The sequence below is a fragment of the Diabrotica undecimpunctata genome, chromosome 2, assembly GCF_040954645.1.
Source record: "Diabrotica undecimpunctata isolate CICGRU chromosome 2, icDiaUnde3, whole genome shotgun sequence".
NCBI classification, from domain to species: domain Eukaryota; kingdom Metazoa; phylum Arthropoda; class Insecta; order Coleoptera; family Chrysomelidae; genus Diabrotica; species Diabrotica undecimpunctata.
This window is the reverse complement of record NC_092804.1, coordinates 77,614,778-77,627,754: the sequence shown is the minus strand read 5'-3', so window position 1 is coordinate 77,627,754 and position 12,977 is coordinate 77,614,778. Positions and strand designations below refer to the sequence as shown.

At 32.5% G+C, this 12,977-nt stretch overlaps 1 protein-coding gene across 1 annotated transcript in view; it reads right to left on the bottom strand.

Annotated features, from left to right (window-relative positions):
- Nucleotides 1–9,764: 9,764 nt before the first annotated feature.
- Nucleotides 9,765–12,977, bottom strand: part of LOC140433352 (uncharacterized) — a 40,464-nt gene continuing 37,251 nt past the window's right edge. Inside the window, exons 4-5 of the mRNA XM_072521377.1 lie at nt 11,335–11,682; nt 9,765–10,086 (exon numbers count right to left, since the gene is read on the bottom strand). Of these exons, the coding sequence (XP_072377478.1) occupies nt 9,794–10,086; nt 11,335–11,682 (641 nt within the window). The 3' untranslated portion in view covers nt 9,765–9,793. The remainder of the gene's footprint in view (nt 10,087–11,334; nt 11,683–12,977) is intronic.

Here is a 12,977-nt window from a genome sequence, read left to right as displayed (position 1 = left end):
CGCATTTAATGAAATGAAAGATAATCGCTTTTTCTAGAAAACGGTGTATCTTACTGACTTAAGGTAAGAGTAACTTTTAGTACTAGAATTGTACTGAATACTGAATAGAATAGTACTGAAAATTAAATAATCTTGTATAAAAAATGCTTAAAAGTTAAAGACAAAAAAGTTATGGGTTAAAATATCCGTTGACCTATTTGGACGTAGAAGATGAAGATGAATCAGAAAAGGATATTGTAGTAAGTAGTGACCATTACACTTATTCCGAACAAGAAGGTTCTTTAGATGAAGACCAAGTAAACTATAACACCTCTTCCAATTTTTTTCTGGGAAATGATAAATCAACAAAATGGACAAAAAAAAAAACAATCTAAATATTCGTATTCGTTCACACAATATCATAAAATTACTTCCTGGACCAAAAAGCAATGCCCGAAATGCAGTTTCGGAGATTGACTATAAAATTATATAAAACTGCTATTATTATTCAAATAATAACAAATTCAATAAACATATATATCGAAAAGATCTAGGACAAGTTTCGGAGGCAGAGGGATGTACGACTAACAAATGAAACTGAAGTTCGGGCATTTATAGGAATTCTGTTTCTTATCGGGGTATTGAGAAGTTCCAGAAAACATATTTATAAAATATGGGATAACTCAAAAGTCAGTGATGTAGAAGCATGCTATTTATCTATAAGCGAGGGCCGATTTAAATTTCTAAAAAGGTGTATAAAGTTTGATGATATTAGAACAAGGAACGACAGAGAAGAAATTGATAAGTTTGCACCGATAAGAGAGGTTTTTGAAATGTTTCTTCATACATTTTAAACTAATTTTATTGCCAGTAAATTCTTAACTATAGATGATCAATTATTGGCTTTTAGGGGTCGCTGTTCCTTCAGACAGTACATTCCTAATAAACTAGCGAAGTATGGATTAAAGATGTTTGCATTGGTAGATGCAAAAACAGCTTATACATTTAATCTCGAACCTTACGTGGGCACTCAACCTGACGGGCTTTACAAGGTAAGTAACTCTCCATACGATGTTTTTCTCAGATTAGTGCACCCTGTAGAAGGAACAAGCCAAAACATAACAGGAGATAGTTGGTTTTCAAGTATACCACTAGTGAAAAAATTATTGGAAGAAAAAAAATTGGTACCCTCCGTAAAAACAAGCGTGAAATTCCAAAAGAATTTTTACCACGAAAAGATAGAGAACCGAAAACTACACTTTTTGGTTTTCAAGAAAACTAAACCATAGTTTCATATATATAATAACGGATTTATTACGGCTGTCGCCGCTTCTCCGCCCCCAATTTCCATCTTTTTCTGTCATATGCAGTTGCCTCCTCTAAGTCTCTTGCCGCCATTGCTTCATCAATATCGTTGCGCCAACTTCTCCGTGGTCGTCCTCTCTTTCTTCTTTCAGGAGGGATCCATTCCAGTACTCTCCTAGGCCATCTGTACTCTGGCATTCTTTTAACATGTCCGAACCAGATTAATTGTTTTCTTTCTATGTCATCATTGATATTTCTCTCCATTTTCATTTCGTTTCTTATTTGTTCGTTTCTAACTCTCTCCAGTTTCGATCTACCGCAGCTTCGTCTCAGATAATCCATTTCTGTCGTCATAAGTTTGTTTTTATTAGCTTTGGTGACGTCCCATACTTCCGAACCGTAAAGTGTAATACTTTGAACTATACTACCGTAAATGTGTTTTTTGGTTTCTCGTCGAATTGTTTTTTGCCAGAGAAGAGAGTTTAAGGCACGGGTCGCTGCTCTGCCCTTGTTTATTCTATGGTTTATGGAATGGTTTATGGTATGGTTTATGGAATAAACCATAGTTTCATACTGTCCAAAAAAAACTAAGGGTGTATTATTAATTTCTTCATTACACAACGACGATTTCATTGATCCAGAAAGTTGAGATAAAAAATTACCAGAGATAATAACGTGCTACAATAAAACAAAAATAGGCGTTAATCTTATAGATCAGATGTGTGTAAATTACAACGTAGCACGAACAACAAATCGATGGCCAGTGGTTTTGTTTTATAATCTGTTAAACATATCCGCGATAAATGCATGCTGTGTTTATAAAGCCGCCCACCCTGAAGAGAAAGTCAAAAGATCAGACTTTATTGAAACATTTGTGTGGGAACTTATCAAACCTCAAATAGAACAAAGGTCAACTATTTCTTTTATACCAAAGGAACTTCGACGTCAAGCGCGTCAAATACTTGGGCATGAAGACATTTTACCACCTCCACCCCCTCCCGATATGTCGGTAAATGCGATTCGTCGTTGCTACATTTGCCCAAGAAGTCGTAATAAATCGACAAGAAAAATTTGCCAACAATGTGGCAAGCATGCTTGCAAAGAATAAATGCGAGATGTCTGTACGGCATGTTTATCAGAGTAAACTATTTGATATATTTACCATTTATAGTTTTTTATGTATATGTATATATTTGTCAAAGGAGTTTATGGTTTCATTTATATATGCTTATAGTTTAAAAAAAGGAAAAGTTGTTTAGTTTTTTAAAATTGCGTTTAATTTTTTACCTATTTGTTAACAAAGTGTAAATAAAGGTCTAAAAATGCAAAAAGATTTTGTTTCTGCTATCACCGTGAATTACAATGTTGTATATACATAAGTTAAATACCGTTTTTGCAAAGTTTATGTAAATAAATTCTTATTAACTAAGAAAAGCTTTTTACTTCAAAAAATAGACATCTTACGTTTGAAACAAAATGGATTACGATTGTAGTCCAATCGACCAACAACGTTAGTACACTATACGCTACTAACGTAGGGTTAAGTGGGATGTATTTTACATTCATTTATACATTTCTAATTTAGGATAAACAATGCCGAAACAATGATAAATTCACGAAAAAAGGCAACATGGAGCGCAGAACATCTTCAGAAAGCTATAAATGCAGTAAGTAGATATGGAAAATGCCAAAGTGCAAGAGAATTTGGTAATATAAAATTTTTATAAAGAAAAGACAGTTAAGATTTGATTTTACGTATAGTGCGTCTGTGTATTCGCTTATACGTATTTCACCCCACCCTAATAGGGATCATAAGAGACGGATATTCACAGTCGCTCTGAAAGTGAAAATAAATCTTTTCTGTCTTAGGAAGCAACTCTAACATGGCTTTGTCTGTCTTAGGAAGCAACTCTAACATGGCTTCGTATAGACGCAAATAGCGACATCTGATATTAAAATCCGTAAACTAATTTTCGAAACCAAATTCAGATTTGTGCTTTAATCTGTACCTTCTAAGAATTGTAAAGCAAAACAGATAATAAGTTAATAGAGACATGGGGAATCTAAAAATTGCATTCCACGACATGTCTCCTCAATTAAGCAAAAATCCTTAGCGAATTTGGTTTCTAGTACTCGTACAGGGTATATCGGAATAAAAAGAAAAGACAGTGAAGATTTGATTTCACGTACAGTGCGACTGTGTATCCGCTTTTACGTATTTTACCCTAATAGGGATCATCAGAGATAGGTATTCACAGTCAGAATTGGGAAAAACACTGGTGAAACCACTTATTATTTCCAGGAAGAATTTGCAAAGAACTAATGACTCACAAGAACTGGTAAAAAGAACATGAACAGAAGCGAGTAGAAAAGATGGAAATTCTAGTGAACTATGGACAATCCAACTCCACTTGCTGAACGAGCACGCTGTTAATTTTGCTCTAAAAATAACAATACTAATATTTTATGGTGTATATGTCACAAATATATTTGTAAAACCCATTCTTTTTATTGCTGTCCCAGTAGTAAACTAAATTAAATTTTATAGGTATTTGTTCTTAGGCTTTTCTGGGAAAGAAAAAAATATCTTTTATGTTTGTTAATAAGGTTTAATTTACATTAGCAACATAATTTTTCTAAATCTTGTGGCATTTTAAAGTAATTAATATTTAAATGGGAATAAGCCACAATTAAATCAAGAACAATTTTCGAAGTGAAAATTAAAACGTTAATAAACGTACCTTAACCTTTAATTGTGGCTTATTCCCATTTAAATATTAATTAACATAATTTTTGTTTAATTAGCTGTAATTTTTTTTAATAAAGTTTTCTTTAGCACCATTAGCTTATTTTATTTCGAGTAAGGACCGTAAACCATAGTTGGATCATATTGACCCAAACAGTCCATTTGCGTAGTTTACTCGAACGATACAGCAGAGTTAACAAAACCTTAGGCCACCAGTTTCGAGTGAATTTGGGTTTAATGCTAAAGGCGAAGGCTTTTTATCTCAAATTTTATTATAATTTTAACGAGATATAGTTTTCAAGCTGCGTTTATTGTCGACAAGACAGCTGTAAGTTGGGAGGGAGGTCGAAGTAAGACTATGCACTGTTCAGTAAGTTTATCAGGGATAATATATACCTTCGATAATCATATATCCTAGAATACGAATGTTGTTACAGCTCAAACGCATTGGACTGATAGGTGCCACTTATAAATGCTTGGACAAAGTCTAGATGAATGAAGAGTTACTATTGATTTGGCTTAAGTATTTTAATAAACACGGATCTACTTTAAAGGGCGACCCAGCATAGCTGTTGCCTGGTAATCACAGCAGTCATTGTGCTTTATCTGCTTATGAATTTTGCCGTAAAAACAGGATCATGTGATCGTTTCCGTCCTGCGCGTTCCATAAGCTACAGTTACTAGATGTGACACTTTTTTGCCGCTAAAATCAGCCTATTTAAATTAATGTTCACTCTATATAAGACGAAATGTTCACCAGAAAATAACACTATTTGATGTATCTGAAATTTTCAATCGCGCATTCGTTAATGTAGCTACCATTAAAAAAGCTGAAAAAGTCTTTGAAATAAGCGGTATTGTTCCATATAACCCAAATATTTTGACGGATGAAGATTTTTTGCCTTCCACCCTTTTTAATATTCTCGCTGTAATTACAACTTTCTGAAGCTTATATTATTCCTAATACATCAGAAAAAAATCGAGGGCCTTCAAACGATGCAGTCGTGGAAATAAATAAACCTGATGTTATTTCAACTACATTCAAAGCCAACGAAGCTTAGGCATATGCCACTTCTTCATTATGAAAATCGGATCTTACAAATCTAAATAAGAGATAAGGAGATATATCTATCGAATGACACCCTTGTGCGTAGTGGCTGAATATAAATTAAAAAAGAGGGGTAGACAATCAGGTAATTTAAAGATTTTGACGGCAACAAATAGAAAATTACAGAATAAAGAAAAGCAAAAACTTACATTAACTTTAAAAAACGTCAGTAAGAAAGTAAAACGTCTCACGAGGAAAGTCAAGTTTGATGATAGTCTTCAAGCGTTTTGTGGTACAAAATACGGAGTTTGCCATAGATGGGCGCATAAAAAATGTAGTGATTACGATATTCACAAAAGTTTTATAAGCGGTGACTACTCGTATAATTGGAGTGTAGTTTGAAATGGTTTTATATTAGTTTTTTACTTTATACTATTTATTTAAAAATATATTTTTTTATATAAAAGAATATATAAATGTTTTTTGTAAGTATATAATTATTTTGTGTTTTATTTTCATATAATGTAACCAATGGGCGGGATTATACCATCTTCTTCTTCTACGGCACTACAGCTCAAATTGAGCCGTAGCTTCCTTTATTTTTTGCCTCTTCTCTTGTTTGTCTGTGGCTGATTTTCTCCGTACACGGATTATTAAAAGGGCTTGTGCCTTGCTGTTTACTGTGTCCTCCCAGCGCTTTCTTGGCTTTCCAACCGGTTTTTTTCCCTGCATTCTAGCATTCATTGCTCTTTTTTTGGGTAGCCTATTCTCTTCCATTCTTAACACATGTCCGGTCCATTGCAATCTTTGCATTCTAATGAAGTCCGACAGCGGTCGCTTCCTTATAAAGTTGATAAAGCTCGTTGTTGTATCGACTTCTGAAGATTCTGATTTCCTTCACAGGTCCTAGTATTTTCCTCAGTACTTTATTTTTTAATGTATCGTGTTTGCTTTTTGATGTTTCTGTCAGGACCCATGCATCACTGCCATAGCATGCTATTAGTCGAATTAAGGTTTTATAGATTCTCATCTTTGTATTTCGGTGGACATTTTTAGACCAAAATATATGGGAGCGAGCAAAAGCTCTGTTTGCCTGCGGGCAAAATACAAAATATATACTTAGTATAAACAAAATAAATGAACACTTTTAGGCTTAAATAATTAGAAGTCGATAGTATGACCGTATTTTGACAGTTAACATTTTGATTTAATACCTACAGCTTTAATTTAATTTGATAAATTGCCTAAGTTTACGGCAATACCCACATTTCTCCTATACAGGGTGGATCAAAAGTCTGAAAACGCCTAATTATTATCTATTAAATAGATGGTCGGAATTATACAAAAACCAGGATACGCCTATTCTGCAATATAAATATTTTAAATTTGGTGCTTGCAATGTTTCCAGAATAACTATTGTTCTTATATTATTAGTCACTTTGATTTTTTAAGGAAACGTAAACACTGTATACTGTATTATTATTGGAATCCTTACTTTAATATGAGTTCAACCATATCTAACACATAGTATTTTATCTAGTCAGGAAGGTCTTAAATAAATGAAACTTCTCAGTGCTAAATAGGTTCAAAGTAATATTGTAAATATAGAATGCTGTGATTTTGACATTTAATAAAATTAACAGTAGCTTGACGTTTGTTGAAAAGTGTATTATAAAATAAATTTTAGTAATACCTAAAGCTGGCAGTTGTGTTATGTGTTCTTAAAAGTTAAAAGTGAAACTAGAACAAACCATGAAGTGGAGATATCCCGGAGTGGCTAGTATACCTGTTGAATACAAAGCAAGTGGTGTTCGTGTGTATTAAGGTATAAAAAAATTTATACCTTAATATACACGAACACCACGTGCTTTGTTCTTAAAAGCTCTACAATAAAAATGTTTTTTAGTTAAACAGAGCGAATTACTCCTTCAATGATGAGGGGCAATGGTGATAGAAAAAGATCCTATAGTGAAGTTGCCAACTAGTTCCACAATACTTTCCCGAACCATTATCCTATCCACAAGGCGACGGTACAAAAAATTGTAATGTGCTTTAAGGAAATTTGACAAGTAAAATAAAACATTCGAATAGGTAGACCAAAAAGTGTTATAAATTACAATAAAAATTTAGATTTATTGCAAAGTTTCCTTAAAGATCCACAAAAATCTTTATGCAGAGCTGCACAAATGCATGATATAGGTGATTCCTTAGTCTTGCGTGTATTACACAAGAATTCGTTTAAACCCTACAAAATCCAGTTGTTGCAAGAATTAAATGAAGATGATTACGATCGTAGATAACAGTGTGAGGTAATGATGAATAAAATTGTAACTGACGAGAACTTCGTAAATAAGATACGTTTTTCCAACTACGAATATTTACAGTGTGTGGAAATCGCCAAAATTAAAGTATCGGATTGCTTACCGCAATAAACTTTTAAATTTGATACCTAAAAATATCTGTGCATCACACAATATTTTAGTAAGGTTTGTTTGAAATGTATTTAAAAAGACTACAGAGTTCTCAGAAAGTTATCACCATTTTATCAATTGTTAAAAATTCGCCAACAAAGCAGATATTCTTACAATTTTCTATGAAAGTATCTATGACCCAACTTCAGAGCTATCTGTGTCGTTGGAACATTTGCAGCTATCTATCTTTTTTCTTTGATTTCTGGTACTTTTATTATTGCGTCGAATAACAGCAAGTAAAAATAGAAATCTTTTTTTATTTATGCATGCTCGAAATATTTAGGAGATTGTACCATTTGTTGTCCAGAATTCCGAAAAGTGACTATTAATTTGCATCTTGTATAATAGTCACTTCTGATAATAAGAGCAAACCCATGAATGCTAGCATTTCTGTTTTTGATACGTCTTAAGCATCACGTTCTCTTATAAAAAAACTAACATTTGAAATGTGTAGATTTAATTCGTGCATTCAGTAATGTACTCTATCATTTTATCTGTATATTTCCTCATAAAAGCATCTTCTGCATTTCTAATTTCCCTTGCTTGCTGTTTGGTATCAAAAAAGATTTTACCAAATTTTCAGCAGTTACTTTAGTAAATTTGATTTTTAGCGAGTTGGTGAAACTGAAATGCTTAACATCTTCTAAATAATCGTAGTCGTTACCATCGATATCTGTTCCTAAGTTATGTTTAGTTTTCTCTAGGTAAGCTTCAGAAGTGCCAGCATCATCGTTAAGTTCTTCTTCCAAATCGGAGTCGAAAATTACTTAAGAAAGCTCCTTTTATTCCACCTGTGTCAGTTTGTTAGGGTTACTTTGTCCCTAAAATAATGAAAATCTTTAAAAATCGACATTTACACAAAATTAATGGACAAATAAACATTTGCTAAACATTTTGATTTAAAACAAACAAAAAAATTTAGTCATAAAACCAAGAAAAACATTAGAAATATGATTTTTTTTTTCGAAAGAATGCATTGTAAGTATTGTAAAAAAATGTAACCAAAGTAGTAAATCTCCAGGTAACCACAGTTAAACAGAAAGAAGATAACATTCAGACTTTCACAAAAAACCTTAAAGAGAGTCAATAGAAGAAATGACTTAACAGTCATACTAAATTTAAAAATGGAGTAAGACCTATTTGGTAAGAAATATCCAAATACAATAAAACTATAAAGATATACTAGGCCCCATTAAAAGTGTGTTTCAAGAATTTCATAGCAGCATTTCTGGATGACATTTTGGAGTTAAACGAACACTTGCTAGAGTTCGAGACAAATTTTACTGGATCAATTGTCGCCGAGATGCAGAAAATTGCTGTAAAAAATGCGATTTATATAATGGCCGATAAGAGTCTAGAAAACGAAGCGTTAAGAAATAACACATTTTTCCAAAGTGCCTTTTGAATGACTTGCACTGGATATTCTCGATCCACTTCGAATGACAGAAGGACGAAACTTGTGTACTTGGATGTACCTGATCAGAAGTACATCAGATGTACTTGATGTGATTAAATCAGAAACATGGCAAGAATTAATAAAAAATTTGGATATTAAGAAAACTACTTATTATTTTTCATCCGAAATCAGACGGAATAGTTAAAAGACATAATAGACTTGTTTGTAAATAACTTTCAATGTTTATGATATGACCATCTATGATGGTCACGGGAAGAGAAATATGAAGCTTCTTTAAGATCGTATTTTAGGAAGATTCCCTTCTGCGAAGAATTATGTTTGTACCTGACATACAATGCACGAACATCGCCCTGCAGAAAATAAACAATCTAATCTACCGCATCCAGTTTTCAGTCAGAAGCAAACCCAAGGTAGTTCATATCGAAAAACTAGCTAGATACTATGGAGTTGATCCCCTCTGCTGGGTTCAGTCAGTCCCTAATAAACCAGTTAGTCGAGGCGAAAAACTATAAAGGAAGGATCAGTATTACGATAATTCCGTATGATTTATTTAAATATTTTTAGAAAAAGTCCCTAGACGAGATAGAAGTATTAAAAATCTAGATTGTTCAACTGAGAATTGCTGAAATGTGTTTTAATGTCTGGAACGAAAGAAAATAAATAAAAACAAAGGAAGTTGACTGTTTAAGTAACAGTAGTGATTGAGTATTTAAATCGGTGCCATTGAGTTAAAGTTTTTATGAAATATTGTTATATTGTTTACTATTTTCAAATAAAGTAGGTAAGTTTAAAAAATTGTAACAAAACTTTATTTTCAATATCTTAGTTTATCCTTCAGTATCCTCCTTAATTTGGCTTAATTTTTCTCGTTTTATGCTTTTAAACAATTCCGATGGAATAAAATAAGCTGTTTTGGATTCATGGCTGGGAATATTATTGTAATTAATAGATCTTTCTGTTTCTTTTTGTCCCGTTCCTTTGATATATTTTCTTCGTATAATATCATTGAAAAAACTGATTTCAGCCTCATAAACTTCCTCAACAAAGGTTTCTTTGGATATGCCTTCCTCTGTTATAGCTGGCTTTCTGTTGTAATCGCATAAACCAAATGTAGTCATTCCTAAAAATTAAGAAATTATATCAAGCTGTAGTTTTGAAAGGCTATATTTTAAAGAAAGCAATAAGTAAAGAAAAAAAATGGAAATAATAGTATTTTTCTGGACAAATAAAACATTATCTATTAAATGATAATTTTAAAAGTCTTAAGACCATCATAAAGCTTATTCTTCATTTTCTCCAATATTTTATTATTATTTTTCATTAAAAAAAACTTTGGGATTTTTAAAATACCGGAACACCTTTTAAACGGGTTTTATTACTTATATTATTACTTGATAATGAAGGAAAACCGAGCGTGATAAAATTTACGGAAACTCTGAACGCTGTAGAAAAAAGAATTTAAATTTATTTAAAAAAAATTCTCGATTATCTGAAATCAATACCCACATAGCTGTAATATACAGGGTTTTGTTACGATTTTGCCGAAACTACTGGCAACATTGTAATGAAATTTTATACGAATATGTTTTGGAAGCTGATACATCCCATGAATTTGTCTCTTTCCAGAGCATCTACATAGGATTGGAATCTATGAAACCCCTTTCTGTCCTTGTGATGGTAAAACTGTCGGAGATTTGAACCACTTATTTTTCGATTGTCCTAATCATAGGAAACAGACTCGAAGCCTATATCTAGATTTAATTGATCTCAATATTAGCCTACCAGTTAACATCAGCAATCTGTTATCTTATTCTGACAAATCTATATATAATATTCTAATCAAGTTTATAAACGATTCTAAAATAAAAATTTAAACATCCTTATAACAATTTTATGTGTCAAAAAGATTTTTTGTCTAATGCCATCTCTCTCTCTCTCTCTCTCACACACACACACACTCACACAAAATTGTACTTATCTGATTTGACGTTGAAAAATTTTATCGCTACTGCTTTTTGTGCTGTTTCTGGTTCTGGCAAGGTTGTAGTACAGTCACTGGTTTTATTCGCATTTTTTGCAGTCGAATCATCAAAATTTTCGATTAAACTGGATTCATTAATATGCATTTCACTATTATCGCTAACACATGAAAAGTTTAAATTACCTATTGGCGTCTCTGGGGAAATCGCCTCCCCCATGGGGGGTCGCTTATAGACTTATTTAATACACTGAGAATGTCAAACTTCGAATCACCTGTACTAATTTAAAATCAAGTTAATTAGTAGCAAAAGACACTGGGCGCTTATTATTGTCGACAAGGTAAGAATATAAAACGTAAATTTAAGAATAAAAGATACAAATAATATACCTTGTACGTACTGATTCATATCTATAAAACCAGAATTCATCCTGTCCATTAATAAAAACATTTGAGTAATATGTTTAGTTTCGTATAAAAGAGGCGGTTGTCCAGCACCTGATCTATACAAGAGACATTTATTCAGTAACTCCAAAATGAAACTAATGGGATTCTCAGGGGCACTTCCCAATAGATGAGCTATAATAAAACGAATGAAGTCGAAAATTCTATGCACCCGCAAATAATGCTGTGCTTTTTTCATTGCAGTGGAGCTACTATAAATAAACGATAACTCCTTTTCTCCTTTAGGTTCGAGCTCTGTTTCAAAATATTCTTCCTCTTCATCTTGATGAAGACCTAAAATTAAATGTAAATAAAGGATAGATGTAAATAGAGAGTTGTAGAGGACATTGAAATTTATATAAACGGAATTTATTCCTTTTCAAAATAAATCACAAAACACAAAAATTTTGGCAATTAAAATATTATCAAATATCCGAACACTTTTACAAGTAGCCTGAAAAATGTATTATATTTTTGCAAAATTTTGGAATACGTTTAATTAGAACAATTTTAACATTTGTTGTAAATACAGATTTCAGTTCTCTACAAATAGTTTCCCATGACTTTTGGTGTAAGATAATTAGGGAAGCAGCAATTCAACAATTTAGATTTCCCATTGAGTTTCCTATGGCCCGTTTGACGATTAACCACCCTGTATACCAATAAAAGCAGTAATGGGAGAACTATATTAGGAAGCCTATTTATTGTACTTGATCGACATTATATTAAATCGTATGGATAAACGATATATTAAATCATTAAATGAAAGGCAACATAAGATAAGAGAGATAACTATATAATTCCTGGAATAACCAAATAAAAACATAGAATAGAAATCATATGTTACCAATAGTACTTGAGGATAAACTCACTAGCTGTCAAACATGAGAAAGATCTCTTCAAGGGTGTAGTGATATCCAGCAATCTATATCGCATGAAATCATGCTCTCCGAAGAATAAACAGACCATACGTATAAACGAAAAAAAAAAAGGAAACATTACGTCACAGATATCCGAAGTATTAAAAAAAATTATATTCTCAAACTTATATTTGCATAAAAAGGAAAAGACAGTTAAGATTTGATTTCACGTACAGGGCGCTTGCGCATCCGCTTATACGTATTTCGGCCTAATAGGCCTCATCAGAACGGCTTTCGCAATCGCTCTGAACGTAAAATAATATACTGTAAAATAATATACTAATATACTAATGATATACTCTGTACGAGTACTAGAAACCAATTCGCTAAGAATTTTGCTTAGTTGAGGAGGTATGTTGTGGAATGCAATTTTTAGATACCCCATGTCTCTCATAACATCTTTAGCAACGTCTGTTTTGCCTTGCAATTCTTAGAAGGCACAGATTAAAGAGAAATTCTGAATTTGGTTTCGAAAATTAGTCTACGATTTTATTATCAGATGTCGCTACATTGCGTCTATACGAAGCCATGTTAGAGTTGCGTCCTAAGACAGAAAAGATTTATTTCACGTTCAAAGCGATTGCGAAAGCCGTTCTGATGAGGCCTATTAGGCCGAAATACGTATAAGCGGATGAGCAAACGCCTTGTACGTGAAATCAAATCTTAACT